The sequence below is a fragment of the Vipera ursinii genome, assembly GCF_947247035.1.
Source record: "Vipera ursinii genome assembly, chromosome: 4".
NCBI lineage: Eukaryota > Metazoa > Chordata > Lepidosauria > Squamata > Viperidae > Vipera > Vipera ursinii.
Genome location: NC_139514.1, coordinates 62,161,642 through 62,182,092, shown reverse-complemented (window position 1 = coordinate 62,182,092; position 20,451 = coordinate 62,161,642). Strand labels below are relative to the sequence as shown.

General features: G+C 39.4%; 1 protein-coding gene across 1 annotated transcript in view; it reads left to right on the top strand.

The window, feature by feature from the left end:
- The window catches only part of IL1RAPL1 (interleukin 1 receptor accessory protein like 1), a 757,275-nt gene that overhangs the window by 694,503 nt on the left and 42,321 nt on the right, over positions 1 to 20,451 (top strand). Inside the window, exons 6-7 of the mRNA XM_083362907.1 lie at positions 3,954 to 4,086; positions 5,630 to 5,775. Coding sequence (XP_083219033.1) covers positions 3,954 to 4,086; positions 5,630 to 5,775 — 279 coding nt within the window. The remainder of the gene's footprint in view (positions 1 to 3,953; positions 4,087 to 5,629; positions 5,776 to 20,451) is intronic.

Sequence of the window (20,451 nt, the reverse complement as noted above, 5' to 3'; positions counted from 1 at the left end):
TGCAGCAGGAGTCTCTCGTTCCTGTTTTCGGTATCTACCCTGTTCGTTGCAGGACGAGTCTTGACAGAAAGCCAGCGTTGGCTAGCGTTGCGGCCCTACTGCCTTTCAGCTGTGTTCCCTTTGTGTGCCATGGCGGAGGGTGTGCAAGGGGCCGCGTTGGAGACCGCTTCGGAGGAGGCACCTGGGCCGGAGGTGACAACCCCTGTGGAGAGGGACGTGGAGGACGTCCAACCTGTTGTGAGGCCCAAAGTGCGGGACGTGCAACCAACAGACCCTGCGGTGGAGTCTCAGGGCGTTAGTAGCCAAACCCAGGGGGGAGAGTGGTGGCTGAGCTCCATCCTGGGGCGCACGGGGCTCGAGCAAGGGCGAACGGCCCGACCCGGTGGGGCTCCACTGGGCTGGAGGGAGCGTCGGCTTACCGATGATGATGGCGAGGAATACAGCTATTCAACTGCTCCCGGGAGCCAAACTATGGATGTGCTGCGCGAAAGGTTCGGAGAGGTCGGGGCACGTGACGGCGGTTCCTGGGGAGCCATGGCCCCTGACGAAGACACGGGACAGTGGTCCCTCGGGGGGGCACCCAGTCAGTCAGCAACATCCCGATTCCGACTAGCTAGCCCAAAGTTCAAGGTGCCTGGGGAGGGGGGCGTTCGGGCCCCAACCACACGAGCACAAGGGGGGCGTGAGGCTTGGCCGACGCCTGACCGGGGTCCTGGACGTCCCGCACCCAGGTCGGTGGGGGTGTCCCAGGCTCAGACCCGTCCACCTGTTGGGCATTGGGGACCGGGCGTGGTGTGGGGACCCCCACCGCTCACTACAACCTATGATGGGCATCCCGACCGCCTGGCCATGTTCCTGGGGCAGGTGATTAACCATCTGGACGGGTACGCCCATACCTATCCATCACAGTGGGCGATGGTGGTGGCGGTCACCGCGTGCCTTCAGGGCGAGGCTGCAACCTGGGCAGCGGACCTCTACAGTGACCACGCCCGTGAGCTCGGGGACGTGGGGCTGTTCTTGGAAGCCCTCCGCGTCCGCTTTGAAGACGTATCCCGCTTACATCGCGCGGAGGCCGAAGTGTTAGCCATCAGGCAGCGAGGACGGCCGGCAGAGCAGTACGTGCTTGAGTTCCGCAGGGTTGCGGGCAGGCTACGTTCGTGGCCTGAGCGCCTGCTGGTGCACCACTTCCGGGCCGGTCTTGATGGAGCTCTCCGGCGGGCGTGTGTGGTGCGGGGGGTTCCAGCACGGCTTCAGGACTGGTTCCGGGTGGCGGTGGAGCTGGACATCGGGTTGCAGGATACCCGGGGCAGACCAGCAGTGGCCCCTGGAGCCTGGAGGACCCCGGAGGGGCCGAAGACAGAGAATCGGAAGCCCGTGGTGGTGGCGACACAACCCGGGGCCCCACCGGCGCCCCGTACAACAATCCGCTGTTTCCGCTGCGACCAACCGGGGCATCGGGCGGTGGACTGTCCGTTACCTCCGCCGCGACCAGGGCCCAATCCTCCGGAGGCGCGGGTCTCGACCCCCAGAAGAGCTGCAGACCGCTCCAGAACAGCATACCAGGTGGCCGACAAGACACCTCGGACATCGACACCGAAACGCCCAGCAGGCCCGGCGGATGGACGAACGGACACGTCCGATGGCTCCGAGGATCACGAGTACGAGGAGGACCCGATGGTAAGCGCTCCGGTGTGTCCTTTTGTGCTGCCTGTAGTGTTGATCAACCCACGGACGGGTGAGAGGAGGGAGTGTAAGGCCCTGATTGATACAGGCAGCACACGCTGCCTTATTAGCTTGGTGATGGCAAGGGAGGCCGGTATTCCTCTTCAGCGGCTCCCCAAACCTATCCGGTTTCAGCAGGTAGACGGGTCCCTTTTGGGTGGAGCACCTATTACACATGTAACGGCACCGGTGAGGATGGAGTTGGGTACACACTGGGAGACTCTCCGGTTTGTTGTGGTGCCGTCTATGACGGAGGCAGTCATCCTGGGGCTTACGTGGTTGGACAAGTGGGGCCCCACAGTCTGGTGGGAGGGGGGATGCCGACACCTCCGCCTCGGGACAGGGCCCCAGCCTCCTGAAAAGCATTCCTTCCTGGGTCCGGAGGGGGTTAATGGGCCTGAGGGGGCCGCAGGGGTGGGAGGCTCCGAATCCCGGGCCGTCTCTTCTGGCGCTTCCGGACGCGCCGCAGCTGCAGGCCTCGCCCGCCGACGCGACGACGCGCGGTTCCCCGGCTCGGGAGTAACGGACCCCGGACTGCAGCCAGCCTGGCGGAGGCCTGAGCCGACTTCCTAACTGTGCGGCCTGGGGGGACTTCCTGGCTGCGCGGCGCAGTGTGGCGACGCTGTCAGGGGACGGGTCCTTCCCCCCTGCGGTGTCCGGGTGGCTGGGTGACAGGGGGCTTCGGGGGTGGGTGCAGCAGGGAGTGGGTGAGGGTGAAGGGAAAGGGCGCGGTGGTGGTGACACGTTGGGGGAGCCTTACCTGCCTGAGCGTCGGGCGAAAGGCTTTGTAAGGGAGGGGTGGGGAAGTTATAGGGACTGGGAGGGCGGAGGCTTGTTTGGGTGGAGTTTGGGTGGGGTTTTTGGATGGGTATATAGCAGCGTTGGATGCAGATAGCAGCCAACGCTGGCTTTGTTTCTCGTTGCGGCTAAAGCTCTGTGGACTAAAGTGCTTCTAGACTGCAGCAGGAGTCTCTCGTTCCTGTTTTCGGTATCTACCCTGTTCGTTGCAGGACGAGTCTTGACACTCTGCTTATGATCACTATTTGATTCTTCCTGCAGTTGGACAATGGCTGTGTACCACATACTGATTGCTAGAATGTGGTATTTAATGGTGTTTCACCATTTATTTTCTCATTACTGAATAATTTTAACATATGCTGGTGTGAACTCTGTAAATATGTATGTGTTGTGAACACTTGAACATGTGATAGTCCATGCTTTGTATTTATTCAACTATTTCTGAATCTAATAATAGTTCTAGTGACATTTTAGCTGCACAGTATCATGCCACTTAGATTAGCCGAGAACTGGGCCTCCTAGTTATTGGGGATGAAACTGAACATAACAAAATGAGGAACTCACTTCCAGTACTGTTCCCATAAAACTAGATACTCAGATGGCAGCAAGCAAAATAAAGCAAATGAAAAGGAGTACACAATAACATGTCAGGAAATGCAATGATCTAGGGCAGAATTGGTTAATGTGTGGTATTCCATACATTGCTGAACTATAATTTCAGGCCTTGGGTTATCTAGCCACATCCCATAACAAGGGTTTTTGCTTACTAGTAATAAAATATTGATTACTTGAGCTTGACTGAATATTAATTTTTTGATTTTTTTAAATTCTGTGGCCTGTGGAGGTGTTTGACAATATATAAATGTTTTTTTTGTTTAAAGAAAACCAAATAACTAATTTTTTAAAAAAATATTTGTCATTAAAATAATGAATTCTATTTTAGTTGCATCAGGTGTCTGTATATATATTCAGTAAAAGAATAGGCTTAATGTATTGACATTATCAGTTACTGTAGATATTTGGTCATGGGCTGCAAATATTTTTGGACTAATGCATAAAAACTTCCATATCTGATTTATTTTATAATGTGTATCCTCAAGTACATTAAACCTATGCAAGAGATGTGGCATTTATTATGTAAGATTGTTCTATAACATTCATTTAGGTATTTATTAATTTTATGTTTGGAATGAACCTGATGTTTTCTCTTTTCTTCCCTTCCTCCCTTCTCACTGACTTCCTTCTCCTAAGCATGTAATATGTTCATACTTGGTCAAAAATGTTCCTAATACATACAAATCCTAAAGTTAACTTTCATGTAATGTCCTCTAAGATTAATATGATAAAGCATATTACTTTACTGTCAACCCTGAAATAAATTAGTTTTACCAGTTTGGGTCTAATGTATTTTCTTTATTAATGCTTTTCTTCAGGTCATTCTGCTAATCTAACTTGTCGAGCATTCTTTGGATACAGTGGAGAAGTCAGTCCTTTAATGTATTGGATGAAAGGCGAAAAGTTTATTGAGGATTTGGATGAAAGTCGGGTTTGGGAGAGTGACATAAGGTAAAAAAAAAATATACGTATCTTTTGTCAAGAGTAATATCTAGTTTTCTGAAATGAATAAAATACGATTTAAAAGAGGAGTCGACATTGTTAAAGTACACAAAATCATCTGAGCCTTGTTCTTTTGCAGAACGAGATATTGAGAATGGCATAGAAAATTGATGTTTCATGTATATGCAATTATTCTTAAACTGCTAGTTTTAGAGTCTACTATTAAAGCAAGAATGATGATTCTGCAACTGTAAAAATGTCTAGAAATTAACATAATAAAATGCTAACCAAAAATTCTGTGATACGTAGTCACTGCTGTTAGTATACTCAGAAACATATGAGTCTCATGTCATACGGAGAAATAGAAAATGAGAGTGGAAAAGAAGTGTACAGACAAGATAGCTTATATTCATATACTGATTCACAGTTGCCCATTAGATATATGAACACAGCTTGCCACTATGTACATAATGGCTTTCCTGTCTTATGAAAGTTATCATACAAAGACAGATCCCAATGTACAATTACACAAATGTGCACACACACATGCACACACACACTTATAATATTTAATAAATTTAAAAACTGGAATCCCAGGTGTAGACATTTGAAGTTAGTAAAAAATAAAAATGATGAACTCTGGGATATAAGAGAAAATTCTCCTTTATTGCTGAGCTTTTGTCAACAAGCTGTTGACATCATCAGAGCAAGGGCTGAATGATAAGGGACTCTCTTATCATTCAGCCCTTACTCTGATGATGTCAACAGCTTGTTGACGAAAGCTCAGCAAGAATTTTCTCTTATATCCCAGAGTTCATCGTTTTTATTTTTTACTAACTTCAAACATATACCTATACATATACAAGAAATACTGAAACTGTGTATATTAGAAATTATACATATACAAAGTCCTTCTGTGATATTCATTGAGCTGTTTCTTAATCTTAAGAAATAGCAGCAATTGCTTTTGATATTTATATCTGAGTACATATGTTGTTTTCAAACAAACAAGTATTATGACCATAAATAATTATATACAATGCTTGAAATTCCAAAGAAAAGAGATTATTCCTAAAATTACTCAAAGAACTGCATAGATCTTTTGTGGATATTAATATCTGTTAATTAACTTTTTAAAATGTAATAATCTAGAAATACATTTTATTTAAAAACAAAAACATTTCACCTTAACTGCAAAAAATATAGTAAAGTTATTTGGTATTTAAATAATCATTTTTACAGAACCTGTTCTATTTGGTTCTATTTTTTTATCCTAAAAAGGGTTTTCAAAGATGATCATGAACAAGAATAACTGTTGGTTGTTTTTTTTAGCAAAAACAATGTTTATAAGCATCAATTTAATTCCATATCTCATTAGCATCTACAAACATGTATAAATATTGATAGTAAAATAAACTAGTGGTTTAATTACGTCAACCCTGCTACTTTTTTTTGATGAAGATCATATTAAGATTCCTTCCATGCATTATTATTTTTCAATAATTTTTCAATAATCAAAAATATTTCAACAAAATATTTTTCTTTTTATTAGGATCCTTAAAGAACATCTTGGAGAACAAGAAGTTTCCATCTCATTAATTCTTGATTCAGTGGAAGAAGGGGATCTTGGAAATTATTCCTGCTATGTTGAAAATGGATATGGCCGCAGACAAGCTACAGTTATTCTACTTAAGAGGGGTGAATATATGCATATATATTAACTATTATTTATATTCTATGTTGTATCAAATTGTGTTCCTGAAAGTATAAATTAATTTTCACTTTCTTTAGGATGGCATTTTAAATAAATAATAAAGAAACCTATCATTAAATATGGCTGTCTGTTTAAGAAATACAATTCAATAATTTTTTTAATAATGTTTATACAGGAAATGTATGTCACAAGTAGAAAATAAACTAATAAATATTTTCTGGTAGGAAATTATTGCTATTAGAATTTCAATGTCTATAACAATACAAAAAAAGTAAAAATTAAATAAATCTAGTATTGTTAAATCTATTTTGCAAGTGGCACAAACAACCATGGGCAAAACTTTTGTGCTTATAGATTATAACTTGACAAATATCTTTGGAGATTCTTAGTCATCCAGTACATGGCTGTCCCAAAGGTGCTTTTTCAGGAGGCAACTGGACTTTCTTGTTTTTCTTTGAAGAAATTTTGCTTCTCATCCAAGAAGATTCTTCAGCTCTGACTGGATGGCAAGGAATGGAAGGATTTATATTCCTTGCAGACAGCTGGCCATTTGCATTCTTTAAGAGACTCGTTGAGGCCATTTGGAGGTTAACCTGTGTCCTCAGGGTCACCTGAGTACTGCAAATATGTGTGGAGCCTTCTTGGCTGCAGGATGTTTTCTGCCAGGTGTCCCTTCACTGTTGAAGACTGGTGCAGGCTGTTGGGGATGAGTCTGTGTTGTCTGCATGTCATACTGAAGCATAAATGGTTCCTGTAGTCTGCAATGTTTTCTGGAAATCCATTCATATACCTGCACCATTAGAAGGGTGTTCATCCCTAAGTGCATAGTCTTTGGAGATTCTCAGTCATCAGGTCATGGTTGTCCCCAAAGTGCATTTAGCTATGCACTTTAGGATGAACACCCTTCAAATGGTGCAGCCGTATGAACAGCCTGCACCTGTCTTCAACTGTGAAGAGACACAGGGCAGAAAACATCTTGCAGCCAAGAAGGGTCCACAGATATTTGCACTACTCAGGTGACCCTGAGGACACAGATAAACCTCCAAATAGCCTCAACAACTGAAAGAATGCAAATGACCAGCTGCCTGCAAGGAATATAAATCCTTCAATTCCCCACCATCCATTCAGAGCTGAAGAAGTTTTTTGGATGAGAAGCAAAATGTCTTCAAAGAAAAAGCGAAGAAAGTCCAGTTACCTCCTGAAAAAGCATCATTGGGACAACTTGACAAATATTTTGTTCTTAACTCTGTTCTAATTATTATGATTAAAACTTGTTAAATGTTAGTTACTATACAACTTTCAAACTATTTAATCTAGCAGATCATCATTTTGACCAATTTACTGATCTTTATCAAAAATCAAAGTGCTGCAAAATGTTGTTTACATTTGAAGAAACTATATTGATCCTGCTTTTTTTCCAGTGAAATTTGTTCTTTTTCACAGTAATAATTTTATCAAGATCAAACAACTTTTAATGTTTTGCAGACACAGAGATTTTAGACAACTTTTGGAAAAATAAAAAAAACTATTTTATACCATTTTATGCATTGTTCAACTAAGTCCTTTTGCCACTTTGTCTGGTAATAAATGAACTAGATAATAGACATGGTCATTTTCTGAAACTAGCATTATATGAGTACAATACAATCTAATGCAACTTGTCTACAGTTGCATGAATTATAACTTCCATAATTTCTTAGCCATTTTGGGAATTATAGAGGTTGTAGTTAAAAACATAACTGAATGGAGACAGTTGAAAATATATGCTGTACAGTTTTATAAGAGAGAAAGAAAGAAAGAAAGAAAGAAAGAAAGAAAGAAAGAAAGAAAGAAAGAAAGAAAGAGATGAAAGCTCACAATTTATTAATATAATAGCTCTTAATGATGAAATATAATATAATAAATTAATATATGCATTTACTGGTTGCACTATAATTTCAGGCTTTTTCACAACTTAGAACATGTCTCCTGTAGTGTTATTTAATTACAATGCAACTAAAAATTGGGAAAAAAAATCTAATATCATGACTTTCTTAGAATTTTCCACTTGAATTTTAAGCTATGTATATTTACCAAAATATATAACCATATATTTATCATCACTGATTCTTACATACCATGTACAAAATATATTTCTTGCTTATTAACTACCTCTATTAATGAAAATAATTTCCATATTCTTTCTCTTTTTATGATCCAGTTAACTCATAAATAATTCCCTGCCCTTTTACACAGAAAAATAGCCATATGTTTCAATCAAGGCCAGCTTTAGGCTAAGGCTGTGGTGGCGAAACTATGGCACACGTGCCACAGGTGGCACGCAGAGCCCTCTCTGTGGGCATGTGCACTGTCGCTCAAGTCCTAGGTGTTCAGCTGGGTTTTATAAAACCTTTTCATTTTAGGCCTCCACTGCTGTGTGGAAAAAAAAGTTCAATCAATCAATCAATTTCAACTTCTCACAGGAAAAAAAAAGATTTTTCAAAGTTGGAATTGATTGAACTTTTTCGTCCCATCCAGTCAGCCATTACCACCACAGCCATGCCCACCCAATGGGCCATGCCCACCCAATGGGCCACACCCACCCAATGGGCCATGCACACCCAATGGGGCACATCCACCCGATGGGGCATGCCCACACGGCACCCGATGATACATAAGTGGGGTTGGGGTTGCAGCTTGGGCACTCAGTCTCTAAAAGGTTTGTCACACTGACCTAAGGCCAAGAAGGCACTAGACTATGGCCACAAAGCTTAGGAAGCACCAAATACTGCTGTTCCTTTCAAATCATTCTAAAAATGCTAATCTTCACATCAGTGGGAGATGGGGCACCATCAATTTGGCCCAAGGGTGTCCCTGGGGATTTCAGCATTTATTCTGATGCTTCTATAGTATATCTGAGTCAGGATTTCATGGTCCCAATTCAACGCAGAGAAAGGGGACACTATAGTCTTGACTCCAGATATTAGAGGTATTGTCAAAGCTGCAAACATTGACATGTTTTTGCACTGACAATATAACAGGCAGCCTTTTGCTTTAACTGTTTGGTTTTTAATCACTAAAGTGCAGGAGGAATTCAAGCCGGATGTTTTGACAAGATAAGGGATAGCTGCTTCAGAAGGGAAGTGAAACTTTGTGTGTTAAACTAATTGATAAATATGATTCATGATGTGTAATTAAGGGAGGGAAATTCTGTATGATGTGGTGTGTCAAGGGGAGGAGAATTCAGATTCTGGCATGATGTCATGGTTCTGATTAATAAGACAGATCAAACTACACTGCATGATTGTTTATTTCAAAAAAGTCTATAATAATGAAAATGGAGCATCGGCACTCATGGGTGGGCTAAAATTCCCTGTAACATCAGTTGAATCAATGGGAGGATTGGGCCCTATAGGTAGTCTCACAGTTCTCATTCCTTTCTCCCACCAGATAAACGGCTTCCATTTGTCCAACCAGGCTAATCCCAAGATCACAGTCCCAGTCATTTTGGGGGCCACCAGGAAGCGAATAAATAGTGCTCACCTATTTCTAAGTGTAGGGGCTCTGTTAATTGTGTGACTAAAGTCCTTCCCATCAAGGAGCCATTGGCTTGCTTGAACCTCACAGGTTTGGAGAGCAGTTTTGCTCGTATGCCCAGTTTCATGACAAATGGAAAGCTAATGATGCATCTATATCATGCCAGAAAATCCTTTCTTTCAAATATCCTGGGAGTCCTGAGCCCCTGCCACTGTCTCTAGTAAGAGAGATAAGCTGGCAAAGATTCAGGGAAGAATCTTCATCATGGGAAGAGGAAGCCTGGCTGCTGACAAAACGTCAGAGGAGGAAGCAATAGACAGCTTGCTGTGGGAAGATGATTTGGGGAAGATCTCCAACCCTCAGCAGCTAAGTGAGCCTATCTGGTCATCAGGCTGGAACCACTCCAGTGGAGACTACAGATGCCTTGAGACTGCACTGCCAAAGTCTTCAAAAGCAGAATGGTGGAGAGCTGCCAGGCCATCTGCCACTGAGAATTTGGGTGAGTGGAAAATCCTGTCTGCAGGCCAGACAGCCTACCAGCCCCAGGAGTCCCCTTGCCAGGCCCTTAAGACCCACAGAGACAGAGAACCCCAGCCTGGGGCCTCTGTTGCAATGGGAGGTTGGGGAATCCCCACAAGTGAAAGTCCAACAACCTCTGAGCTTGCCATAGCTAATAGAGGCCTTGCAACAGATGGTGGTGGTGCAGAAGTCTGGAGATCAGAAGCTGGTGGCAGGACAACAGCAAGGGTGGCAGCAGCAGGGCCCAAATGTGCAACTCCTGAACATACAGCAGGACCAGTGGGGCCAGCAGCAGTGGGGGGCCCAGCAATCAATGATGGCCTCACCCTTCAGAGCAACCTTCAATGAGGCCCCTTAGAAACTGATTTTTTTTCCTAAACCAAGTATGCTTTCATTTGAATCTCTCGGCCTATCTCTATCTGGACCCAGGTGCTATGGTCGATGTGATTGCGTCCAGCCTAGAGGGAGAAGCATCCAAATGGTTAAACAATGTATATAATGAGCAAGCCCCTGAATTGGAAGACCCCCACCTCTTCCTCCTAGGGCTGAGAGAGAGATTTGAGGACCCATCCATTGCCCTCAAAGCAGAAGAACAAATCCACAAGATAAAACAAGCTGGCCGGCCTGCCCTGGAGTATGTGTGGGAGTTTTGCAAAATAGCCAGTCGGATAGGGAAATGGCCTGAGCAATCCATAATTCATAATTTCAGGGAAGGGTTGGACGACGATCTTTCTCAGGCCTGCATATACCGAGCTGTACTGACCAGTTGCAAGAATGGTACCAGGCAGCGGTAAGATTAGATGTTCAGCTCGCCCGCTATAAGAAGCCTCTCGTACCTTAAGCCAAGCCAAGGTCAGAACAACCCGAATGGCAATCACCCCCACAAAAATCTCCAGCTACTGTGATGGCTGAAAGACCCAGGACACCTGTAGGCCTGGCAATTAAGTGTTTCCAGTGCAGACAGCAGGGACATCGAGCAGCGAAATGTCCAGTCCCCTACCCCCAACAGCAGAACACACCAGGACCAGCAGTGAGAAAGAAACCTGCACAGCAGTTAATGGGAGAGAAATCCGACTGGATGACACAGGAACCTGTTGGCCAAGTCACATCCCCCACACGGGAGGACGCTGGAACTCAGGCTGGATCCACCCCTGTTCTACCCTCTTTTGACAGCAACGACAAAGGAGAGAAGGAGCCGATGGTGAGCCAACACGTCTCACCTTTTTTACTACCTGCCAAGCTCATAAACCCTAAGTTTGGTACGCAGGTAGATTTAAAGGTGCTAGTTGATTCTGGATGCTCCCGATGCATCATTAGGTTTCCATTTGTCATGAAACTGGGCATACGAGCAAAACTGCTCTCCAAACCTGTGAGCAAGCCAATGGCTCCTTGATGGGAAGGACTTTAGTCACACAATTAACAGAGCCCCTACACTTAGAAATAGGTGAGCACTGGGAATTTATTCGCTTCCTGGTGGCCCCCAAAATGACTGGGACTGTGATCTTGGGATTAGCCTGGTTGGACAAATGGAAGCCGTTTATCTGGTGGGAGAAAGGAATGAGAACTGTGAGACTACCTATAGGGCCCAATCCCCCCATTGATTCAACAGATGTTATAGGGAATTTTAGCCCACCCATGAGTGCCGATGCTCCATTTTCATTATTATAGACTTTTTGACATAAACAATCATGCAGTATACTTCGATCTGTCTTATTAATCGGAACCATGACAGGTATTTTCCATGAATAGTAGGAAGATTAGTGTTTCCAATTGTCATGGTTAAATGAGTATTTTAGTTTCACAACATTATTTGCTGAGTACAAAAATCAGAGACCAATTAATTCCCAAAGTGATGAATTTTTACAGATTCTTAAATGTTCTGGGAGACTTTTCAAATATCTGGGAGACTTTTCAAAGAATCTCTAGATATCTTTGCAACCACTGACACTTAAATATACTTATTGCGATTGTGGAGCCTTGTCTTTTCATTTTGTGGGGAAAGTTCCCAGCAATGAAGCAAGCTATGAAAAGGCAGTAGTACAAATGTATAATATTCACCAGTCAGCTCCAAAAACCTCTTTAGGTTTTGTTTGTTTGTTCTAGAAATCCTATATTGAAGCCCACAAAGTTTTTCTATGACAATCTGCAAGGCAGACTGAAGATGAAATCACTTAACATATATACCAATTTGAATGTTATTTTTTTAATTCTGATGTGTCCACTACTTTACAGATATTCCTCACTTAACTACCATAATTGATCCTGGAATTTCCATTATAAGTTATTGCAGTTAGTAAGTGGGTCACCACATGATCTGACTTGATTTTATGATCATTTTTATGTTGACACTACAGTCATTAAGCAAATCACATGGTTATTAAATATATCTATTCCCCTGATCAGCATTTTTTTTCCAGAAATCTATTTTTGCTAGCCAAGAAAAGTTGATGGGATCCAGGGAATAGTAAGCATAGGATCAAATAATATTATTGACCATAAAAAAGCCAGTGGTTGTCCATTTCCAAGAAGCAGTCCTTCCTGTTTTAAAGAATTGTTTCTCTCTAATCTAAAACTCCTTTTTTATTCAAGGTGAGGGTAGACTTTGTACAGCTGCAAAAATTCTTGGAATACAACAGATCTTGTTAACACTTTTATCTAGTTTTGGAATAGAAACAGTCTCTCTCTGTCTCTCTCTCTCTGTGTCTCTGTCTCTGTCTCTGTCTCTGTCTCTCTCTCTCTCTCTCTCTCTCTCTCTCTCTCTCTCTCTCTCTCTCTCTCTCTCTTCCCTTCCTGTGTGTGTGTGTGTGAGAGAGAGAGAGGCAGAGAGAAAGAGAGAGTTGCTCCTTCTTTCAGCAGTTTTTAGTGTCACTGCCATGATAACTCTAACCAATTTTCTGAGATGGAGTTGGGAGTTCTGTACTCTTGCTTGCAAGAGTCAGGAATAGTATTGGGCGACTGTGTTTCTATGCCCACAGAATTATGATGTGAGATCACTATGTGCAAATGCTTTTTAACTGTCATATTGCTTTGGATGCTTATCACTGTCATTAGAGGTGCAAATGAACTTGGTGATCTAGCTTGATATTTGAACTAGGGATATGCAAACCATTCCAAATAATTACTTCCTAATGTGTTGGGATAAACTTTTGAAATTGGATCTTTTGTAAATTGGATTTTTTTTCCCCAGGAACTTCTCACAGGCATGCATAGCCTTTTCATTTTGATGTAAAGAATCTATACTATACATCTTTTTAATTGCTAATATCAAGATTTGAGATACTTGAGATATATATTGATAAAATTGGTTACAAATATTTACCTTTACCTTTACAAAAATGAAGTTCTTTTATGAGCTTAAATTGATGATTTCTTGAGTAGTTAATTTGTAAGTAATCAATTATGTCTTATGTTTCATAAAGTAGTGTCAGGCAAAGAATCTGGGAAAATAAAAAGCAGAAATCCTACCATATCTAAGTTCATTACAGGCTGAAACAGTAGAACCTACAACTCTTCGTGCTGCTATGTAGTTATATTTTGCAATACTGTTAATTTTCCTTAAGATAACAAGGAGTTAAAGATATCCTCAAGGTATGATCAGAAATGTAAGAAGCTGGCCATAATAGTGCAATTGAAACTCAGCTTGTATTTTCAATGTTTATAATCTGGGAACACAAATAAATGGACAGAATTTCAGTCACACCATCCGGGCCATCATGTTGACTTTTTTTACCATAATGTGTTGGATGGAATATAAGATACTGTATATTATAAGAATGTTTGTTATTCTATTCTATTCTATTCTATTCTATTCTATTCTATTCTATTCTATTCTATTCTATTCTATTCTATTCTATTCTATTATTTTTTTATTCTATTATTATAATAGAATAGAATACAGCTGGAAGGGCCCTGGAGGTCTCCTAGTCCGGCTTGAGCAGGAGAACCTATACCATTTTAGACAAGTGACTGTAATTACATAGTACAACTTAATTGTTCTTAATTATATTTTAATTAAAGAAATGTTGTAGATTCTAAATCTAAATTTTATCAAGTTGTTGCAATAATAAGCAGTTTATTTATTTATATGTCTCTTGATACATCTAGTTTTATTTCACTAACTGATTGTACCAATTCACCAGTGTATCTATTTATTGAATTTAATATTGGAATATTTGAGATATCTGTTATGGTTCTGATGTTGATGCCTTAAAAGGCCTATTGTAGATGTGGAAAGAGTGCTTCCTGTAATAGTATTTGAGCAATATGGTTAGAAAATCAATTAATCAATTAATCTGTGCTTAATAATCAAACTATAACTGGTACTTTATTTGCTCTTAACCTGAGCCATAAACATAATAAGCTAATGAAGACATTCACACCAGATATCATCAAGCTCTTAACCTGAGCCATTATGATTATTAAATTATCATTCCAGTTTAAAATCCATTGTTTCCATTTATTTCTTATAAACTATCATTTTTAATCCACATTCAAATCAGTTTTGCTGAGTAGAACCTGCTCCTCATCAATATTATTTTCCAACTCTGTAATTGCAGATAACTTTATAATTGCATCTTTACCCCATTCATCAAAAATTTCCTTTAAAGTAGCCATTGTTTATTTTTTTTCTAATGCCCTCCACCATCCAAACTTCAAAGTCATCAGTTTGTTGTGATATCAGTTGTATAGGAGTAAACAAAGAGATTTACCATGAAAAAGGATTCTTTTAATTAATTTCAAAGTCTTTCTTTAATTCAAATATATCTGAGCCTCTAATCCATTTACAACTTTCTAAAATCAATACTGTAATCACCCTGTTGCTATGTATTCCCCCCCAAAATATTTATATATATAAAATTTTAAACTCGCAATTTTCATTGTTGAATGATTGAAAGGGAATCTACCCAGGAAATACAACCAGACTTGCAGTACTAAAAGTTTTCAATTTTTACAAATATTCCCAAAATGCTTTAAAAGATTGAGGTTTGCTCAAAACGTTATTGGCTCTGAGCTTGGTGGAATCCCATGATTCTTACAAAAAAAAACACCCCACAGGTCGTCTGTCTATTCACACACAAAAAAGCCTTCCAGATCTCAAGACTTCTTTTTGCTCCAGAGAGAGTTTCTGCCGTCTGGATCCAGCAACTAGCTGTCCGTAGGATGCCAATTTGCCATTCCTTACTAGAAGCTTCACTGCATAGCCTGCTTCTTATGGGCTACTTTAAAATTTAGCTATGGCTCCAGGTGTTTGGGTCTTAATATTTTACTTTTAATATTTTCTACCATAAATAGATGTTATTTTGGAACAAGATGGGCAAATATAAAAATATTTGAAATAAGTAAATAAATAAACTTTGTCAGAAGTTGTTATAATTTCTGTGTACCTGTGAGATGGGGAATACTGCACATATTCATTGAAACAAATCCTACCTGAAGCAGAAGAGAGTAAAAAATTTTATTTATTTTATGTGTGGTTTTGTGTGTGTGTGTGTGTGTGTGTGTGTGTGTGAGAGAGAGAGAGAGAGAGAGAGAGAGAGAGAGAGAGAGAGAATGAATGAGAGACAGAGAGATATTTGCAAAGTATAGTCATCTGATTGACTTTAAAATTACATTTCCCTTCATTACATTGCTGCCTTGTCTAATCAATTACTAATCCCAGATCATTTTTGGAGGTCCTATTCAGGCATCCCTATCCCTAGGCATCCCTGTACATTTCATTTTTCTTTCCAAAATGAATAGCTGTATTGGTATCCATTATTCTATGACTTTCAATCCATGCATCCAATTATTCAACTTATTCAAATAATTTATTTTGAATTTTGTTTCTGTTTTCTTGGATTTTAAATATCTCAATCAATTTTGCAACTCCTGCAAGTTTTATAACATTCTAAATATTTAACATTATTAAAAACAGGAACAAGGATCCAGGGCTGATCCTTCCAGCATCACATACTGTATTTCTTCAATCTGTTGAAAGGATGATGGAAATCCACCTGCTTATGAACTCCTAGAGGTATTTAGTTGCCCAGCAAAGAAAATAAGATGTTAAATTAACTAGCCTTGATTTTATATCTCAGACTTTTCATTGTCTAATTATGACTCCAGCAACTGAGGTGGCTTCCTTTCCAATGAATAATAATTGTGTTTGTTTAGTTTAGTGATATTTAAATAACCAGTATCTTATCAGGAAATAAATGGCACTTAAATTTTCTGCTGAAGGATTTAATCCTGTATCTTGCAAAGAAAATGGAGGAATGATTTGACCATTCTGTAAAAGCATGTGTCTATTTTTATATCAATATTAAATTACTTTTATTATTTTTTACTATATTTACACAGGAAATCTGTTTCATATTAAGGGATAAGCCCTTTTGAACAATTTAATGCAAGTCTTATAGGGAGGAAACTATCTCCAGCTTCCAATGCTAGGTCTGTTTTGAAGGGCAAACTACCATCTGTCTGATAAAGCTGAATCACAAGCAGCATATTTTTAACCAAAACATAGTGCTATAAAATATGAATAATGAGCTGAGTAGCCAGGGTGGTAGGGTACTAATTTAATATCATCTTTATAAACATATTTACTAAGAAAGATTCCTAAAAGCAGCTGAGAGTTACTTATGACAATTTTTAAAATAAATTAGAAATAGCTCTTAAATTTGCCTACATGTTTCTGGAGGCATCAATGCATTTGAATAGCTAGATGGGAAACTTCCTACCTGATCCAGTCCATAATCTGCAGGTCTAATGAAGCAGCAAAACAAATTGCATGAAAACATGTATGCTGGTAAAAGTGAGATAAATGATTCTATGTCTGGCATGTGTTTAGACAGAGCTGTGAAAAAGCTGTCAAGTGCACCTTACCTTCATGGAACAGTAATTTAGGAATCCAGGAAGCCCTGCAAAACAACATACTGTGAGAGCAATGAATAGAATACCGAATAAAATAAATGCCTTTTGACAAAAACAAAACAAAATGAAAAAATATTGTTTTGCTTTGTATCCATAGTGAACCAAGAGAAGTACCGTCAAATTTGGCAACTCTTGATTTCATGATGAATTTGAGTAGTTTTTATACTTAGAGATTGATATTTCAAAGAGACAGAATTTCCAGTTTAGCAGCCCTTTAATTAATAAACTGATGTAATTTATTCATTATCCACCTGTGTAACAGGAAACCAGCATAGCGAGGCTTCTGTAAGAATGAAAAATAGTCAAATACAATGTACAAAATAACTGTAGGAAATATTTGAAAGGGCATGCAATTGTTCTGTACCAGCCTGCTATCGGCCCTGCAGAAAAGGCAGGGACAACCCCTTTACAAGAAGGCAAGAGGCTGGAACTAAGCCTGCCAAATTTATTAACATAAAACAGCAAACAGAGCAAAGAGAGCAAACACAAACCATGAAACAGGAGCTATTCAAACGGTTGCCTTCAGCAAACCAGCCCTCCCACACATTCACCTTTTAAACAGTTCAGGGCGTGGCTTCTCTCTGCCTCCTTCCGAGGTGCCACATTGCCTTCCTCTGTTTACTCCTGATTGACTGCCTCCTGCGTCGGGCGTCCTTGAACAGGGCCAGCTGTGGGTCATCTTCATCCACGCTGTCAGGCTCACACAACTGGGTCTGCATCGTGACCAGATGGGAGGGGCCTGGCTGAGGGCTCTGTGGAGCCTCAATATTATTTTCAGCAAGCTCTCCAACACCCCCCTCCTCCTCCTCTGAATCGTCTGACCCAACTGCCGAACCCAGAGGCTGACCCTGAATCACAACAGCAATTGAGAGTCATATTTCAACATATTAATTCATAATTCTTTAAATATGTGATAACTAGTGCACATTCAGCTATGTTTTTAAATAATTTTATTAATTTTAATTACATTATAGTAATTAAATAGTCAGATAGTCCATCAGATGACTATACTTTGCAAATATCTCTCTGTTTCTGTCTCTGTCTCTCATTCTCTCTCTCTCTCTCTCTCACACACACACACACACACACGCATGCACACACACAGAGAGAGAGAGATAAAATACAAAGAAAAATACAAGAAAAAAAAGAAAAAAATGCTCATGACAAGTACAAACAAGTTCACTATCTCTTCACGTCCTCTTAACTAACAGATATAAAGGTTTTCATCCTATAACTCATCTCTTAACTATAAGCAAATCCAATAACATCTTCTCCAATTCAGTATCAGTAAACATTCCAAACAGAGCAGTAAAATAATGACATTTATTAACATATATAAAACTCAGCATTCCACATCTCAGTTCTTAACTGTAAATAAAACCACATTTAGAAGTAGTCCCAGCATTCTAGCATGAACAAAAGACTATAATTGAACCTCACAAAGAGGGATAATTTCCATTTTAAGAGAAAAAAACTAAAATAAATGCTTACTTTAATTGAAAGCCCAATTTAATACAAAGCCAATTTAAATGCTGTCAGATTGTATTTGACTATTTGTATTTGAATATAGTCAAATACAATGTATTTGACATTGTATTTGACTATATTAGCTATAACCAATACAATACACAACAATTTTCCATGCCAGATGTCAACAAATTCAAAAACAACTGCCCAACAAAAGCATATCCTATTTTAATTCTGATCAGAATAAACCAGCTTTGTATTGCTTATGTTTACATGAAACAATTTTGTCAAATTTAATCCTTTCAAATGATCATTGATCCTTGTTTTGGATTTCTTCAAAATTTTAAATAGCCTCCTTTGTAAGTCTAGCAAGACCAAATTATTCCAATTGCTCTCTGGGATTGTCACTTTTATTTCCTTCTTAATTTTTAAAGTGTTCTTTTTTTTAAAAAAAATCTAATGATACAAGTATACATTTTTGTTTAAATTCTTATTCATGTTGTTCTTGGATAGACTTTGTTATGTATCTTTGTCTCTAACTTCTTCTTTAGAAACAGATTTTTCCAAAGAAGACAGAAAACAATTGACATTATTGATTCTAACTTCCAATGCAGATCTTCAAAACTGCCTTTGTACTCTGTTAAAAGTTGCTTGTCTTGTCATGTATCCAATATTGAAAATGGTTTTACTTCCCCATGTAAATGCATTTATTCTTTAAAAATATTCAAAATCTAATACTCTAATCATTCTTGAGCCCTGAATCCATTTAAAACTTCTGAAGAAGTTATTGCAAGTCTTATAGGGAGAAAACTATAGCCAAAAGCTTCCTTTGGTTTTCAATGTTTATTATAAATTCTTCATTTTCTTATACTTATGCACTCACCCAGTATTTTATAGCTTTATGATTTAAAAGGTGTCAACTTCTTTAAAGCAATTAATAGGCCTTTTCTGAAAATGATTAGCAAGGGAAGTACAAATGTATTGTCCTTTGGATTTGAATTCCCTCAGCTCCCAGTTCTCCCACCCTTTGAATATTGTTGTTTTGCAGTCCCATCATGAGAAGCAACCACATGAAGCACAGCTTGGGCAATCCCATGTTCTCTTTTTGTCCAGAGAGGGTTGAAGGAGCCAATTGACTCATCATCTTTCTGTTCTTTCTGCACCAGATGTTCTCTTTTCACTCTTTTCACAGACCCTTCTTCAGTCAATCATTCTTCTTTGAAAATTTCACACATTCAGTTATATGTGATAGATATATAGCATATCACATTAAGTATGAAATGTTATAAAAGTGAAATATATGGTGGATGAATGTTCTGGGAACATTCTTTCATTATTTACTTCTCTGTGCAAATGCAGTTAATGATAACTAAATTGCATGTGTGTCATTGCTAAGGAAATTCATCAAAAATTAAAAACAAGTGCAGATGAAATATATAGACCATAAATGCATTTGATAATTATAGTAAACTTTTTATAAAATAAACACATTCATGATGCCATTCAATATGTCCAGAAAATATAAAGACTTAATTTTAATTAGCTGTTCTTTAATTAAGGTTGGTGATTTAATTATCCTGATAAGAGAACAGAACTATGCCTTGATCAAACCACTTATAGGGCATTAAAACAATTTATTATTAAACAATCAACCTCCCTCCCCAAAAAAATATACTTCTGTTGCTTCTAATGGATTTTCCCTAAGAGTAAATTTAGACTTCTTCTGCCAAATGAATATTGTTAACTGCTAAATAATTGCTTTGTCCCCAAATGTAGCTATTTGACACTCATATATCTGCTGCACTTGGCATAATGCTACTTCCCATAGGAAACATCTGGTAATTTTCATTGACAGCTTTTAGAGTGCTGATTTCTTAAAAACTGAAGGACCTGTAATTTAGTATTAGAACACAAGAGCAAGTAGGCAATTCTTGATTTGAATTGCAGTTGTTTTCCCCAGAACCTTTAAAAAAATGCATGTGACATGCCATGGAACTTCACTATAAGAAAGCTTAAAGCTTAAAATTAAATAAAAATATAATACATTATTAGATCTCTAATAATACAGCATTGTTATGTATTCATAACACATACTGTATATCTATGTTTTGTTTTTTATTTAATTTCATATAGACTTAGAACCATTATGCTTTTCATTTGTAATGTTTTCATCCAGTAAATTCCCAAAGTAAAGGATGGACAGATTTTTGTATCGAAGTAATGGATTCCAAAATCTAAATTTTATG